This window comes from Ambystoma mexicanum, chromosome 7q, assembly GCF_040938575.1.
Source record: "Ambystoma mexicanum isolate Mex_15411 chromosome 7q, UKY_AmexF1_1, whole genome shotgun sequence".
In the NCBI taxonomy this organism is placed as follows: Eukaryota; Metazoa; Chordata; class Amphibia; order Caudata; family Ambystomatidae; genus Ambystoma; species Ambystoma mexicanum.
This window is the reverse complement of record NC_090941.1, coordinates 661,335,220-661,354,003: the sequence shown is the minus strand read 5'-3', so window position 1 is coordinate 661,354,003 and position 18,784 is coordinate 661,335,220. Positions and strand designations below refer to the sequence as shown.

The following is an 18,784-nucleotide window of genomic DNA, read 5'->3' as shown; positions in this document are numbered from 1 at the left end:
ATACTCACACCTGCAGGCTGTCATGGTGCTGCAGGTGTATAAAAGGAGACCAGCCCAGCAGTATGAGAGACAACGGGGAAACCTATGTGTGGAGCAGCAGCAGGAAGGCCGGTGCAAGTGTAGCGTGTGAGCTGCGACTCCGTACAAAGAACTGAACATTACAAAGGGAGCCATGTGGAGAGGCTGTCCCTTAGATGTACGTTCAAGATGCTCGTTCCCCTGTGCCAAGACATGGACACAGGGGTGCCTAAGGGGAAGGTGCGAGACCCCGGACGTGAGGAGCAGAAGGCCGCCTGATCCAGACTGCTGTGAAGCCTTTGAACGTGAATAGTGAGTTTCTATCCATTGAGAAACCCTTTGCAAAAGCATTACACTGAGTTATTTGAGGAATAGAATACTTTGTATCGAAGTGGTCGCATGTTTTAAGAAACACGTTTTCAAAGGTCGCCAATTCAATCCATTGTTCAATATTAAATATCTGAGAATACTTTATATCAGAGTGGTTGCGTGTGGGAGAAAACATGTTTTTGAAGGTCTTCGAAGGTTATACATTACTTTTGAAGTGAATTAAAGACATTTTATTCCACGGGATGAATGAAAGGCATTCTCAATACAAACCATGTGCTTTTTGAGTATCAAACTGAATGAAAATCTTAACAAGTGCAACCCATGCCTATTGAAGACCAAAATGTATACACACTATGTTTAATGAATATTGCACTGAATGAAAATCTTAACAAGGGTAACCCGTGCCTATTGAAGACCAAACTAAATACATTCTTTGTTTCTTTGTGGAACTTAAATTTCAAGTAAAACCATTATCTGCTGTATATTGAAAATGAATGATGCTCTACCTACAAGTGAAATTAATTGTGCTGTATCCTAAAGAAACTTTAAATATTGAAACAAAGCTTGAAGATTATTTTAACATAGTCACAATTACAAAATACAAAGAAGACACAAGAGTGACAACAAACTTTAAAGAGACAGTGGACATTTTTGTGTGAAATTAAGTCTTGGTGAAGGGAGCCCTGAGACTTGAACCCTTTATTGACCTGCGACCAAGATTCTTTTTGGTGCTTCGAACTGTGTTACTCGGAATTTGGGTAAGGGAACCCCGAGTACTGGTTAAAACTATATTATCCTGAGCTCAAGAGAAATAACTTTGAGACTTTTTGTTGAAACTGCTTTATGCTTGGGGAAGGGAGCAGAAAGAAAGCTGAGAGCTGGAAGAGGCTCACAACCTTATGTTGGATACTGCTTCGTTTGGTTGCTGACATCCCTACACATTGTACATATTAGTTGTGAGGGCAAGATATGTTTTGGACACAGACAAATTCTTCAGTTGAACTCTTTGATTCAGACGTTCCTTCGTTTTATTTAGGTAGGGAAATCCCACCATAGTATAGGGCAAATTAGGCCTTTTTCCATCCTGACATTAAGTTAATAAAAGTGTTTTTTGTAAATATTGAATCTGTTGTCTGTGTCTTGCTTCATGATGCCTTCACATTACGCAGTCATTTAGAGGTGGTTAAACCAACGAATCGGCTGCAATTACAAAAAGGCTGTTTCCCTTGTGGGGCTTGCAGTATTTTTCCACAAATGATCAAGAGCAACTGTTTCGAGGTCAGAGACTTAAACTGGACACACTATATCAACTCAGGAATTGATTGCAACTCAGATATTGTGGTCTATGGACTCTTTAACATCGCCGTGCTATCATGTCAAAAGATGAGAAGTATCTAGTAGCAACCCATTTTGTGGAATTTTATAATCAAAATAGACATTTGCTGAAAACGATTGGACTAGTCCAAGTCCAACCACATCCGTGAAAAGGAAAGATAGAACTTACCCTTTGTAGCCTGGTAGCTAGACTCATTTAACACAAGTGAAGTTTGGCATGTAGTGTTATTGTCTGTTTCTGTTGATGGCCATGCTTATGGTTTCATGCTTGCCATGGAAAGGTGTCTTCTGTGTGTGCTCTCGGGTCCAGAATTAAGGCATGTATCCAAAGAGCTTAATTTTCAGCAGTTTCGTGACGAATTGCGGTATATTAGGTCTTTTGCACTGTTACTTTGTCAATAATTGTTTCTCTCTATGTTTTCGTGCCATCTGCAATGATGTGAGCTATCTTGCGGCTTACTCAGTATAAAAGCACTATGCACTATAAACTGGTTTAAATATTATAAACTAGTTAGGATGTGTTGTATTTAGCATAATAGTATTATGCACTGAAAACTGGTCTTCAGATTACTTACCAATGCACTGTGACGTTTGTATTTTAACTATTTGATGTGTTTCTTTACTTGCAATTTTGTGTGATTCAACATGTGTCTCTTATTTCTGCATCTGGTCCATTCGCAATGTGTGAGTTTTGTTACAGTGTCGTTTATAATTGTACAATTCTATTCGCTGGCTATGATGCAGATGTGTTAGTATTAATGCATTATGCACACATAAATTGCCTATAAAGCTGGCCACCTTGTGTGTTATTCAGTTATATGCTTTGAAAACTGTTTGATTACTGATCAATGCACTGTCACTTTAGAATTGTAGCTATTTGGCAATGTTTTCTCGCAATTTGTAATTCGTTGTGATCCACTCATGCTTCTTATTTTTTCATCTGTGCAAGTTCACATTGTTGTGTCATATTCAGCTGTTAACAATTTTAGGCATTTTGAGAACATTTGTTTGTGAATAATGGTCAATGGCTCTTTTTTGAAACTACATTCGAACTTCCCTAATTTGAATGGTACTATGCACTTTGCCTTTTAAAGTGCATGTTCAAGCACTAAGCACTTTATTTTACTTTTTTGCGCTGTCTTTTTTGATCGTTTAAGTTGTTTTCTGTATCCTAGTTGGACTACGTGTTTGCACCAGTAAATATGGATTTTGAAGTTGTGTGTGGGTAGGGTATATTAATTAGTCCTACCTTGTTTGTCATGGCCATGAATAAGCTGTGTAAACAGCGACACGTCGGTTCTTTCTGCACTTTATGTATGTAGAAGATGAATAAAAGCCTATTGTAGATTTCCTGATCTTTTGCGTCTTTTTTCTGCATTTCAGGATATCGTGCTCAGCAGTGGCCGTCTGTTGAGGTTCTGTTTAATAAGCTCAATTTTGTGTGGTCTGGTGATTCCTCTGTGGGCATGCATGTCAAAGTAACACCCTGCCTTCATTCTCAAAAAAGAAAGGTATACAGCAGTGCCTCATCTGTAAAAGGGGCACAGGATTGTAATGTATGAGAAGTCGGCAAAGGAACAGAGTTGGGAATTCATCAGAGGAACATCATCAAGAAAAAATCAGAAGTATGGTACTCTCTATGCAGTTATTGACCAAATGCCGATCAATTGATTGCAGCATTTGAACAATAAGCCACCAGAGCCAATGGGGAGGGCTGCAACAGGTATTAATAGCCCACACCAGAGTTATGAGCCCAAGTGGAATCAGAGAGACCATAACAAGTGTAAGGGACAATAACAGCAGTTAGCATCAAGCATCATTATAAAATAGTCCAAAATCATCTGCTATCACAGTATTAGGTAGATATGTCACAGAGGCCCTGCGCTGACAGGCATCAGCTGAGTAGACTGTAAGTGAAGGTGCCTGGAACATTGAAGGAGTGTTGGGAGAGTAGCATAGTCCAAAGTTACAATTTAACTGGAAATGGTTGCTTTAAGGTGACAGATCAAAGCTCATAATTCAACGCTAATCTAGTTTATGACTTTCCAGACTAAAAGGTCCATATGAATGTGCTAATTCATGAAGCACCCCAAACACCACCCTCCTTCAATTACGATCTATCCCCTCAACACCCCTTACCCTTCAAATACACCAGCAAACCTTTTCCTTTTCCTCAAATATATCGCATATTGCAATATCCCATCTCACTGCACACCATACCCACCTCCTCCCCAGGCTAGCTTGACTGTACGCCAACCAATCCCAACTGTCCCTCCATAACTTTCCCAAAAATGCACAAACCACCCATTACATTGAATAACTGACCTACGCTTGCAACTTCAGCAATACTAGCAGCGAATGAACATTGTATCAGCAACATACCCTTTGCAAATGTTACTCGACCTGTCCTACGAAAACTCCCCTATCGTAAGTAGGGAATGCCAAAAAAGTCTTGTATCATCCAAAACAATCCACAGGGATTGTTTTGGATGATCACTCTTCCAGTAATTGTGCATTCCCTAGGCTGCTCCACTAGCATAAACATCAAAACACCTGGCTGCCTCCATCGCCCAGGGCCCCCCTTCTCAAGGTGGAAGAAGGAGACGCATCCATGCAGGATATTGGAACGAACACTAGGCATTGCTTGCAACAGTGGTTACAGCCATTTTATAGATCATTGTTTACAATAGCCCGCTAACATTTCAATGTTCAGTGAACATCTGACTGGAGTACAAATAGAGCAGCCATTTCCCATACACACGTACGTACCTGTTTGGAGCCAAGAAACTCCATTCCTTTAGCCACCTGATATGAAAAGCAAAGGAGATCTTCAAAGGTGAGCACATTTAATTCGTCTTCCTCATTTCCTCTTCGGTTTTCATATGCCAAAGCCTCTGTGGGAGAAGAACAGTTCCTTCACAAGTAGTACTCTCTCTGAGTAGGCACAATAGCAGTGGTGATTCCTGGCAGAATTACTTTCTGAAATAGATCCACTTTTATGCCAAATGTCGTCAGAGAAAAAAATCTGAGACTGAAAAGAAACGCCAATCATTCTAAAACAAAATTGTGAGCTCCTTCAGGCTAAATCAGTAAGTCATTTGGTGAGGAGCAAGATAGTGAGCTGCCCATCTAAACTGAGAAAGTGTTACCTAATTAGCAAGGCCTACATACACACACGCTCCCACTTCAAATGTGTTCCAAGAAACAGAACTTAAGATGTCGGCAGTACTGCTTTGTAGAACCAGAATTTTCTTAGAAGTAAAAGCAATGCCGTTCTCCATCTTCTACTGTGGCTACCATACACTTACACTAGAAATACAACAGTTTACTGTTTGCACAGACACTAACTGATTGAAAGTCCAGGCGCAGGATTGCAGGGCAGCCTTAGTAGTATTTTTGGGTCCACCTAATGGATTCTTATTTGAAGTCTAGGGCCAAATATATGAACTGCCTGTTTATTAACAGGCAAATACCAGTGCAGCAGAGCCCTGAGATGGGGCAGGGTTGAGGTGACAAGGCCATCCTTGAAGATAAAGGGAAGAATGCCTCAGAGAGGTGAGTACCGCCATGACTGAGGAGCATCATTTGGTGGTAAAGGCAACCAAATCAATACCATGCAGAACAACAGTGAACTAGCACAAAGAGGCGTCAACCTCAAATCAGGGCAAGTGCGGATTTTAGATTCACAGAACATAAGATATAGGAGGGGCACCATAGACAATCTGAGATGGAGCATATGAGATGAGGGTGAGGAAATGGTGACAACAAACATTTATATGAAGCACTCGACAAGCTGAAGCAAATTAGCAACATATGTCACAACATTGACCTTGTGAACACTCAATCGCACAGCACTGACATGCTCCCTCATAAAACCCCTACATGGTAAATATTACAGCGCTTACCCATCACGTCCCTAGTACCCAGTCAACAACGTAAATTCCATCAGAGCAACTTCTAGGATATCCTACTCCCATCATCACTCATCCAATCTCTTTCCGATGCTACGCTTCCTCTTTTCCTGAACATCAATACCCGCGCCACTCCCTCGTCAATAAAAATAATTTAACTCCCCCGTCTAAAAAAAACCTCCCCTATAGACACAGACACATGTGTAAACTATCATTGTGACACAAAATCCGAGTTTTCTGCAGAATCCTGGAAAAAAAATTGCAATCAAACTGAAAAATCACATTAATCGTCACCAATTTCTTCCGACATATAAACATATCAACCATGTTTTCCCTATTCTAGTAGCAAAACAGCCACTCACAAAAACACCTGTGTTCAGGTACATTTAAATGATAGTGTGTGGGTTGTCTGAGGGGGATACATTCACTTCAGGGATTGAACCCAATACTGTGTGCTGGCCAGTACTCTGTTCGATGTATACCTGGCTGATAATATGACATTTTGGACCACACAGAGAACCTTTCCACCGGGTTGAGAGGTTCCCCTTTACAATAGCTTGTTTATGCAGATGATATCATATTAATGGGCACCACTGAAATGGGCCTGCATAGATCTTTACACATTTTGCACGACTTATTTGCTACCAATGATTTGGAAATCAAGTTTAGAAAAACAAATATTATGACATGTACACATAAAGCAAATAAGTATGTATTAAGATGGCACTTAAATGCTATTGCATTGAGGTTGTCTCCTTATTTAATTATTTTGTAGTAAACATAAGCGATAACATAAGGCGGTGTTCACATTCTAGGGAACTCAACGTAAAAACAAACCAGTTCCTTAGTGCATTAAAAATATTTTATAAAATGGAATAGGGGTTCTCCATAATTCCACTGTTGGGATTGATGAAGGCAAAATTTCTCCCAGTCCCAACGATATTAGCTAGGATAGAGGCGTGGGCTTCTGATGGCCTTAGTTGCTTGTCAAAATTGTCAAAGAACATTTACAGGAAAATACGTGCTTTGTCTCAATCTACCACACGGTTGTGCATGGAAATGGTACTTGCAAGTCAAGACAACCATAGAGGCCCTGTGTTTTTCCCACATTCTTAACAAAGAAACAGCTGTAATGGATAACATTATGAGGATGATAAAGGGTGCATTTGCTACTTGGTTTTTGAGGCATCACATAGCAAAAACATACAATAGGTCCCATTTTGGAAATTAGCTAATTCATAAATGATTTGCCAACCCGAGCAGTACCTTAATCCTTAATTATATCAATTCTGTCCGAAAAAGAGCAGATTTTGTTAAATTCAGGATTAATATTGTTCACTGAGACTTCCATGGCAGAATAGTCCCCTAAATCACTGGAGAGTTGTCCTTTTTGTACATGGCCTCTAGGAATAGTTATCCATTTCCTGTTTCCTTGCCCAGCATAGAAGGATATCCATAAGTCTTTGTTAATATTGATGATCAATTATTAATCTGTTAGACTAACAAGAAAATAGCCATTAATATTTAGGTAGCCTACACTGCATTAAATTACTTGCATGAAGCTTGGTCCCGCATGATGACGTTAATGATTTAGTGCCCCCTCAATTCAGCTAAGAAATAAGCCATGATAAAGGATTAGATTGGCATTGGGGAATCAGCTTCTGGAATTTCTAAGGCAGGAAATCCATTTTGAATGTATGATGTGCTTTTTCCGGGATTTTTGATGTTGTACTTTTAGGGGACATTTGAATTGAGATGCCGTCCCTTTTATATTTTTAGGATCATTTTATTTTTATTTTTATGTCCTATTATTAACAGTTATTGAAATGGTTATGTGCTAATATGATTTATATTTTTGAAATTTTCAAGGGATTATGATCCTGAAATAGATTTATTATGACCTCCTGACAGATAACATGTTCAAGATTCATGTGCAAGCACTACCTTAGGTCACTGAGCATCTGTACTGTAATAACAGTGATGTATTTGCACCATGTATTTTGGCAGAGGCAGCATGTAGCAAAAGGATAGAGTCAGGCCTGTTTGCCTGCTGGCCCAAGGTACATGGTGTTCCCTGTGTGTTTCTCTCTCATAGATCATGTCTCTTGGTATCATTCCCTTAAGAACAGCCCAAGATTCAGGTGGCTCTGCAAGGGAAATAGGTGGCAGTTGGCAAATGGCAATATTAGGCCCAAAGTCTTGCAGACTGCCTTTTTCTCTCAATATTCTTTGGCCAACATAGTCTTCCTTAGATGTATGCTTTCAGTTGGGGGTCTGTGTCTCACATCTTAGGCAGTATAGTACAGTCCTGACTTTCTCCTTGCAGTGAACCTGATGTGAAAGGCAAACGAACATCTGTACCTGTGCTGGCTGTGGGAGAATAGCGCTGGGAGTTTCCTTAACTTGCGCCTCACCGACACCGACACCCACTCCCTGGAGGGGGAGGAGCATCGTGACGCTCACGTGACTGCTCACGTGACACCGCCTGCCATTGAAAACAGGGCGAGCGCACCCTTGCGGCGTTAAGCCCGTTAGGAGTGAAGTCCACCGGCTGTTGTGCGGCTGTTCGGCGCTGGCGGAGCCTAGGGGAGACTGCGGAGGAATCACCTCTTTGATCCCCATATGGTATCCTGCCAACACTTGTGCTATTGAGTGAAGTTGAGTGTTGCCTGAGGTGCAAGGCACACTGCACATACTGCACTCACCCTCCGAATCTCCAAAACTACCGTCCTCTCAAAACCGAACATCGATTTTGCGTTTTCTGAAAGACGAATGAATGAGCCAGGGCCCTCGGGTCTCTTCCTGACCGAAGCGGCCGCAGTACCTTCGATGGAGGAGTGCATCCGCTTACGAGACAGCAACGCTGCTGCTTGGCTGCTGCTGCCTGTGGAAGCACGCCAATGGAACTGAGAGTGGTACCGCCGGTAAGCTGTAGCAGGTCCCGCAAAAGGACCTGTGCTTCTATTTCTTCAACTAACTCTGAAACCTTTTTTGACTGTCGAGCCAGTAGCTCTCCCTTACTTGCTATGGCTATAGCCCCCCCCCCTACTCCCTTCATCCCCTCTACATCTCAGGCTCTCTCACCAATACATACAGCGAGTGACATAACTAATATAACCCACGAGACAAATGACGAGAGAGTAAACAAGAGCCCTGTTATGCCTGAAGTATTCTCAGAGGTTGTTGTTGACCTTGCTACTGATGATAATGTAGGAAACAAAGAAATTCTTAGTGACACACAAACTCATCAGACCATCACTGCCCTAATAAAACTGGAGCTTATGAGACTCTATCTATCACGACTTTCCAGTCAAGGGTTCACTCTTTAAGTGACTGTAAAGTCAGATCTGGGGAGAGTGAGAGAGAGAGTGAAAGTGAAGAGAGCCCTAATCGATCGTTTGACGAGGAACCTGATGAGGACACTGAATTAGGCTGTAAAGACTCTATTACATCAACCCACCGTGTCCAAACGCAAAGCGAAAGGTGCATAAATGACAATTTACTTAATCCCAGAAGTGAACTGTTAGCAGCCGGCACAACTGGCTTGCAAAACAATGTGATGTGGTCTAACCCAGCTTGTCTATCTGACCAACTAGCTTGTATCACTAGAAGCCCGAATCGACGCAGTTCGATCGCTGCTGTGGACAAAGTACTAAAAGATCTAATTCAAATAAATACTAGAATGGGAAGTAAGTATACTGCTCAAAACAAAGCGGAAGCAAACTCCACTGAATTACAAAAAGAACAAGAAGTCGAGCCCCAAATGGAGCTCCGAGTGGAAAATACGAAGAATATTGTGAACTTACGATCTGAAATCCAAGAATCCCATGAAAAACAGAACCTGTGGCTTAAACCGATGCCTAAAAGGAAAAGACTTGATTCCTTAGGTGATGACCATAGAGACCAGCTGTTCACATCGCAAAAAAGACATGCCGAGATGCGAGAAGCAGCGGGTCTGGATTGTCCTGGACTTGAGTCATACTTTGTGCCGCTTTCTGCTGATCCCCTTATACAAAATTTCTCCACAAAGAAAAAGAAGCGTCGGAAAGAAATGTCAAAAACAACCAAACTAAGGATGAACAACCAACAACAAATCAAACTTCCAAACACAAAATATGGCAGAACGCCTATCGAAAGAAATCTCCAGAGATCTGAATGCACTTATAATGTCCGCACATACCATATCCATGGTGCCGTATATGAAACTATATGAACAACTGAATGAGCCCTTGAGAGATCAAGCAACACTTTTAGCTATGATGAACACAAAAATGATCAACGTAGAGCAAGATCTGAAAACTACAAAACAAGCACGGCAAGATGACCACTTAAGAGCTGAAACAAATGTGAAAATCATACTGGAACACACCAAAAACAGTGCTCTCGACAAACGACTATTTGCAGAAGTAGCAAGAGAAGCGATCGCCCTGTTAAAACAACAGAAGTTGAATCCCACATCCACCGAGATGGAACTAAATGAGAACAGAGAGCAACTGGACGACAGTGTGAAAATAACATCGATTACTAATTCAAATGATCCTAATATGGAATCCGCAGTCCCGTAAATGGGAAAAGCTGTAAAGACGAACCAACAAGAATTAAGCAATGGAGAAGATCGTATGAACGACAGACCAACTAAATGCAAACAAAAACTGAAACGATTAAATGATCCAACTAGTAACAACAAGGCCGTCCAACCGAGTGAGAAACCTGGTGTAATAAATGGCGCTCTTGCAAGTACTGGAAAGAAAAAAAAGTTGAATTTACCTCGATCACAAGTGATGTATCCTAAAAGTACGGCTGTTCCAACACCGCTGCCACCTGGAAATGGAGGTTCAGTGACTAATCAGAATAAAAATGCGGCGAGTGAAGATGCCCTAGATGCTAATCAATTGGAAGCCAATCTGGCTACCAAGTCTAAAGATAATCATAACCTGGAAAACTGTAAAGAGAACGAGGTAGAGGATGTTATGTCAAAGAAAGCAAAAGCGACTTCAAAAGAAGTGTTCGCAATTTTTGACCCAAAGAGAACGGAGCCAGAAAAAAATCTTAAAATAGTGGGAACAAAAGATGAGAAACAAATGAAAACCATGAAGAAAAGGAAAATGCGAACTAGAGCAAGTGTGCGTTCGTTTCTAAGGAACATCAAAAGCTTTAGCTTCACAACTTCATCTAAGCATGCAGCGGGTCCTTTGGTAAAGGCCAATATTGCCACTCAAATAGCTTCTGCAAATTTCAACCAAAGGGATAACATCGAGGCATCAAATGATGAGCCAATGGCCGTTGAGAGCTCTACCGAAGATCTATTAAACTTCTCGACGTATGATGAATGTGAAACAGACAAAGGCAGCCTGACCGAGATCCCTGATTTAGTACTGAATGAAGAACGTGCACCTACTGATGGCCTAATTAACATCGACCTCACTGCTCCATTAGATGAAGTTATAACATCTGCAAAAGAGACTATGCCAAATATGCCACCAATTGTTTCTGAAAATGGAACTAACTCCAACTTAAGCTGTATCCCGAGTGTGAAACTTGTAAATCCGCAAAGAGGTGTAACTATAGATCCATCGAAACATGATGGTGATTCGCCACTCTTAGCAGTAGACTCATCTAAAAAATTCATCACACTTGAAGCTAAAAGAATATTACTATTGACCTCGATGAAACGAGATCAATCTGACATGAAGTCCACTACTCGAAATACGAATTTGTGGAAATATGAGCAATAATTTGGAGCACTTGAGGCAAAAATGGCTTTAATGGATGTTGGCTTAACCAAAGCTCTACCAAAGATTGAAGAAAGATGTGGAGTTCTGTACATGAACAAATCTGAATGCCACTCTCAGAAGCTGTCTAAAGATCTATTCTCGCAATCAAAGAGACCATGTGACCATCCGCAACCATTGTCAGAGACTAGGCATAATCACTCAAAAAAGAACTCTGATATCTGCAACGACTCTGACCGTCAATATCGTCAAGTGAGAAATAACAAAACAAAAGGGAAATATCTTTTGCGACTTGAGCGAATAGTAAGAGAAAGAGATGGACTCTTACTAAACAGGAAAAATGTGATGAACCTATTACACCACATACCACAATTAAGAACTGTGGTCTCTGAAGACATCCAAGTGGTAGAATTTGAAAAGGAAAACATTAACGACTGTGTAATATTACACATAGCCTCAAAAATCATTTGTGACTCATTATTAAACGTGGGTACGATCTTGAACTCATTGGGATTTGACATAAATGAAATCTGGAACCAAAAAGAGAAAGAGCGATCGAGAGACTTAAAATCTCCTCCAAAATATGAAACAAGATCTAACTATGGGCCTCGACACCAAGGCGAAAATAGTAGCTTAGAGAGCAAATTTGTCTCTGTCACGAGAACAAACAGTGATGAAACACAAAATCAGATCATCGACTGCAATATAGTAACAGATGTGAACATAAACACTGAAATACAGAAGAATACCAGTTTACGAAACGAAGATCTTGACTGGACCTGGGTCGCTAAAACGATCAACATCACTAAAAACAGCTAATGTCTAAATCCCAAGGATCCTGGCAATACATGCGTAGCCTCATGGAACACGCGAGGGCATACGCATCTATTTGGAAACATACCCAAGGAACTGCGGGACGTAGATTTACTTTGCCTGCAAGAGACCTGGTTAATGCAACCACCCATTTCAGAAGGATTTGAAATTGCGTTTAACCCAGCGATCAAAGAGAATAAAGGACGCCCCATGTCAGGGATGGCGATCCTTGCAAAAATCAAAAGTGGCATACGTATTTTATCATCAACTAATGTATCATCGTATGTACAAGTATGCAAAATCAAATTCCCGGTGAGACATGGCACAGAGGAGAACGTGCTAATACTGGTAAATATCTACTGGCAACATGCTGCCATACAAGTGGAAAATTTCATTGAAACAATTTCGGAAATCATCTGCGAAATTAAAAGACATGAAAAAGATGTACACATTTTAATATGTGGCAATCTCAACATAAATTGTTTCCAAGATAAAAACCATAATGAGCACGATGAGAAAAAAACCAAAGATGGACATGCGGCAGCACTCTGGATGCTAGAAATGAACGCATGGAATCTACAGATGCTAAACGGACAGACAACAGGAGATATCCCCACCCAACCGACATGGCGAAGAAATGAGTCAAGCTCAACAATTGACTATGTTCGTAAATGGAAAGCTAAGAAGTGAAGTAAAATGGCTAAACATCATCGAAATGAAATCTAGTGATCACAGCCTAGTTAAGCTGTATGTGAAACCACAACAATGCGGGAGAACAAGCGATGCAGTAAAAACTGCTCTTGAAGTGGGACCAGGCCGCAATAGACTACGACTAAACGCGACCCAAATAATCTCACTGCGGACATCATTAGAAGCAAAACAAGATCCAGATAAAATTGAATACACTACTCTCTTGGAAACTTATCGAGAGAAGAAAATCCACAAAAATAGATCTGATTTTTCACAACGTCATATATGGGATGCTGAGCTTAATCTAAGGAAAAAAAAATTGAACAAAGACCTAAGATTGATAAAGAATAAAACTGATCCAACCAGCAAAAGCAAAATAAAACAACTGAAACAAATGTATAAGAACTGGCTAATCAGCCATAAACACATAATGTTGCAAAGAGATGCAGAAAGCATGATGACAACGCTTGCTAATCGAAATATAAGGGACTTTTGGGCATACCTGAATAACATCTCAAGTCCCCAAGGAGCAATTATAAAATCCATAATTTCGGAAGAAATATGGATAAAACATTACACTGAAATTTTCTACAATGACACCGCCAAAGGAATTGTACCATCCACTGCAGAGTCTGAGTGGTCAATCGAAATAAAGAAAGAAGATATGTATTGCAACATCAAAAATCTGAGTACATCAAGAGCCCCTGGGCCGGATGGTTTAACAAATCATCTCTTAAAACAACATCCGGAACTCTGGGCAGATTTATGCCACTCATTGTTTAGATCGATCTTACAGAACCGAATGATTCCATCGTCCTGGCGAAGTGCTATTGTCGTACCCATCTTCAAAAAGGGAGATCGCACAGATCCAAAGAATTATCGGCCAATAGCCCTGCTAGATGTGGTGGGGAAAGTTTTTGCCACCCAGCTTCAAAACCAACTGTTAAAGTGGATCCAGGATTCCAAGAGATACGATCCACGCCAATCCGGATTTGTGAAGGGGGTTGGCTGTGGGCTGAATTTAACAATCCTAAATTTCATAAAGATGGAAGCTATTCGCCAAAATAGGAAAATCTACGTGGCTTTTGTCGATTTGTCCAGCGCTTTCGACACCATCGACTGAGAGATGCTCTGGAACAAGTTAATGAAATGGAAATGTCCGGATAACCACCTTCAACCTATAAAAGCGCTCCATACAGACACGGAAATTAAGGTCAGGTTAGACGCCTGCGGAACCTTAAGTAAATCAATAAGAACAAATCAAGGCGTGAAACAAGGCTGCCCATTGGCAGCCACGCTATTTGGCCTATTTTTGTCAGATATTGGAGAAGATCATGAAGCTGTCAACTCTTTCCCACCAAAAATCAACGGGATGATTGTAAACTGGATGCTCTATGCGGACGACATCGCATTGTTGGATCTAACCCCCATTGGTCTAACACGAAAACTATCTGCTCTTGAAGGGTATGTAAGAAAAAACAAACTAAAAACCCTGCAAAGTCGGAAATAATAATACTCCAAGATCTCGAACCAACAAGAGAAACATGAAATGTACACCAAAATGGAGATTATCTAACGAAAATCTGAAATGCGTAAGTAAGGCAAAGTACCTAGGTACTTGGATCAACAGTAAAATAACGGATGCACCATGGGTCGAAAATGCTAAACAAAAATGTAAACAACTTGCATGTCAAGGAGTAATTATAAACAAAAAATTTGGAAAATTCTCCCTGTTACCTGTGTTAGCCCATTATAATCAAAAAGCAACACCAACATTGATCTATGGCGCTGAAAGTGCCCTAGGAGTGTCAGCAACGTTGTGGACAGAACTAGAAAACCAGTACTGGAGGCGAGTACTACACCTACAAAAAGGAATCTCGAGTGCTTGCGTACGATATGAACTCAATCTAATATCTATGCAAGCCCGAGTGTTATGGAATATTTTATCCATATACAGGAAAATCATCCTAACAAACTGCACTCCTCAATTTAAGATCTTACAAGATGCACTGCAAGGCAACCAAGAAGCGCTTTTTTGTAAATGGGCTACTGAATGTGACAATCAATTAACACTCCTGGGTACAGATCAAGTCACTTTGAAAAATAACCCAAACTATGTAAAAAAAAAGCTATGGGAGCTCGATTGGTGCACCACGATTGATGATCGGAATCGTCACAAGCTCATGGAAGACGCAGCAATTGAGGCTAAAGATCGTAAGAAACCGCTGCAATACCTGATGAATTCAGCTAATGGAAAACATCGAGCTATCTATATGAAATTTCGACTAAATCTCTTTAACACCAGGGTGAGTCAAGCAATCAGGGCACGAAAAATGACAGAGACATTGAGCTGTCGCTTCTGTAACAGACAGCAAGAGACTCTCAAACACTTAACTCTATATTGCGAAGGCTTGAAAGATATGAGATCTGTGCTTTTGGGAGACCTGGTGCGACAATATTCTACTCTATGCGGCGACGAACTCTGGCGAAAATTCTACAGTCCGCGTGAAAAAGACATATATGGGCTGACCAACTTTCTACAATCTCTAGAGGCTCTGCTAAAATCCCAATAAGAAAGGAATGGAAATCATACAGAAACTAATACCAATGTGTCGGAGATGAAGAAGTGTGAACTTGCATCAAAAGCAGTCTTTTGATGCTGAAGCGGTGGAAACAAAGTTAGTTGACTGAACTAGAAGGAATTAACGAGAACCATAAGACAGTTAAGACCCTAGCCGTGGTAAAAACTCTCATTATGCACTGTAATGCTGCCAAAACCTGCCTCTGCAAGGCCCTCCGACACATTATAGGAGGAGGGATAATGTAACCTTTTCAAAAAGTTTGTATAAACTAAATGAAATAAAAACATTTAAAAAAAATAGTACAGTCCTCTAATGAGGTCTGTATGCTGTAGCTTTATCTCACCCGTTCAGTAGGGACACTTTTGCACAGAATCTTTAAGACATAACCTTTATTCATCCCCATGTGAATTGTAATGAGTGTGAATAATTAATCCACCAGCTGTATCAAGTGACTCATAAATCAAGCAAGTACTCCCAAGTGCATGTGCTCTCTCTCTTTTTCTCTCTGTCTCTCTCTCGCTCTCTCTCTGTGTCTCTGCCTCTCTCTCTGTCTTTCTGTCTCTATTTCTCTGTCTCACTCTATGTCGCTGTTTCTCTGGTTGAGAGTATGAGAGTCAATTTGTCAGGTACGTGTTTGCTAGAGCCACATCAGCCATTGCTGACAGCAGCATTACCAGAGAAAAAATGCACAGTTCAGACATATTATCAACCAATCGGTGGTGAGCATGCAAAATTAACAATTGCCTTGGTGCTCAACGAAGAGATAGATCATTGGTTTTAATCTGAATTTGAATGTTTTCAAGTAGAAAGGACATGCTAAAATGGATGTATTCTCATCCAAAAGATGTGTTGTTGTTGAAATGTCACCTAATGACATGTCGCCATGGAAATGGCAGGACGCCTCTTTCCTCAATAAGTATGAACAGACCGCTTCTTATCAGACAACATCAAGGTTGCTTTTTCAATTATTTCTCTATCTTTTTTTGTGTATCCTGTGGCTCGTTTCTGCTCTGTTCAGCTATCTTCGTTGCTCGCAGCCCGTGCGAATATATACCAGTACTATCATTACTATCTATTTAAATTTTGTCGCATAATGGCAACAATACAGCCCTACCAGTACGAGCCGGAGTATTCCCAGGCAGAATTACTTGAAAAAGAAAGATGCGGAAACGATGGGACATCGGACAACAGTTGGGAGGGCGAATCATCAGATCAAGAGCCTGAGCCTAGTCGCATGGACGACGTCTCCACCTGGTGTACCTGCAATCGGTGCAAGGTCATGCCAACCGAGGAGGAGAACTGCTGCTGCCGAGAAAACTCTGGATGCTTCACCTACATTTGGCAAGACGAGGCACGGCCGCAATGCATTACCGAGCTGCATGACTTCAGGGCAGCCTGCCTCACATGGTCCGTGTTAAGGATTATGATGGTGCTTATGCATGAACTTCGCGCAACAGTTCGCCCTCGCAATCCAAGTAACGAGTAAGTGTACTCTAGATGTGATGTCACTTAGGCCACTAACATTTCATGTTTGTCTCCTATATTGTCGTAACTTTGATCTATCACTGCCAAATGAATTTAGTTTTGCAATTCTATACATCACTCGTGATTTGGGGAAATCATAGTGGTCATTTTATGTGTTTTTCACATACAACCGAGAAACAATATTTCTCTGTGTCCCAAATGTAATGGAATGCATAGTTGTTCACTTTTGTAATGTGTCTACACTTTAAAGCCCAAGTTGATTGATCTGTGAAGTAACATTTGTACTTGCAACAATGCCATAGGATACAAGATTGCATTTTTAACTAAGGTTTGATACACTTATCTTCATTTAAATACAGTTTGTAGCTTTCTCTTCCACAGGTGGTACAGGTTGGTGGCCTATAGTGCGTTTACATGGTGGCTTCATGGGAGGCTTGGACACCGCGTTCGACGAGTAATACCCGTCCGTGTCATTGGTGCCATTAGAGACACATTCCCCAGTGACAGCGGTCAGTACAGGGGATTTTCCCACACTGTGCTGGAACCCGAAGTACAGAATGTGTAGTACATTTGTGCCATCAACATCAGCAACAAAATAAAATACAACTGAACTTTTATGAATGGTTGTTTCAATTTTCCAGTGAATCAAGGACACCCTCACTTGTCCTGGCAGGGCTGACTGGGTGGGAACGGCCAAGGTGCCAAACACCATTTACACTTCAAATGTATGTTATGCGCAGGGGCCATTGTACACATGGCCTAGCCAGAACCAGTGTCTCCAGGCAGGCTCCCCTGAAGCAGTCCGTGCCCTTGCAGTCCACATAAGTGTGTCTCTTCCTTCAGCGGTGTTCCGGGCCTTGTCTGCATGCCTCATGCCCATCCATCCCCCCTCCATTATCAACGGCAGTTCGTACCAGTGGATGTGCACCTGCCAAGGGGGCTGGCAGGGATGGGAATGGCCAAGGTGCCAAACACCATGAACACTTCAAAGGTTATCTTCCGTGCAGGGGCTGTTGTTCACATGGCCTCCCCTGACCCAGTGTCTCCAGGCAGGCTCCCCTGAAGCAGACCGTGCCCCTGCAATCCACATAAGTGTGTCTCTCCCTTCAGCGGTGTTCCGGCCCTTGTCTGCACGCCTCATGCCCATCCATCCCCCCTCCATTATCAACAGTTGTTCGCACCTGTGGATGTGCACTGCCAAGGGAGCTGGCAGGGATGGGAACGGCCAAGGTGCCAAACACCATATACACTTCAAAGGTATCTTTCTCGCAGGGGCCATTGTTCACATGGCCTTCCCACACCCAGTGTCTCCAGGCAGGCTCCCCTGAAGCAGTCGGTGCACCTGCTATCCACATAAGACCACGCCATATACACGTCACTCATTCACATACACACCCACCTTTCTAATTCTTTATAAACCCCTTGATATTTATCATGAGAACATCTGTGAGCACTGCAAGTCAACTCGTGACACTGAAAGTCATCTCATCATCTTGCTACCTGTGAACATCTCTAAGCACTGGAAGTGAAGTCGTGATCGCGCTACCTGTTCTCCTGCTACTAACTACCCTGCTTGCTGAATCTAACTGTTTGTTGGTCAAAGTAAGGGCAGGTTAACTAATCATATCTTCTTGATCTCTAAATTTCTATTTCAAATGAATGTACCCAGTAGCGTAATGTTCATTCATCTCATTGCCATTACCATTGACTTGAGTTTAATTTGTTCTGTTCTTGATATATAGCAATTGTCATCAGTGTCAATTGGGATAGAATTGCATCCTAGGTGGACCATGTCTATAAGCATGTTTCCTTTTGATGCATAAAAGTACATTCAACGGGCGAGTAACACGTTACGAATTGCGTCACATCAATCAATTCTGTATGAAAG

The 18,784-nt window shown here is 41.4% G+C and overlaps 1 protein-coding gene across 2 annotated transcripts in view; it reads right to left on the bottom strand.

Moving 5' to 3' along the window:
• Positions 1-18,784, bottom strand: part of FLT3 (fms related receptor tyrosine kinase 3) — an 842,728-nt gene that overhangs the window by 127,237 nt on the left and 696,707 nt on the right. For both annotated transcript variants that reach the window (XM_069639890.1, XM_069639891.1), the window contains exon 19: positions 4,453-4,577. In XM_069639890.1, the coding sequence (XP_069495991.1) occupies positions 4,453-4,577 (125 nt within the window). The remainder of the gene's footprint in view (positions 1-4,452; positions 4,578-18,784) is intronic.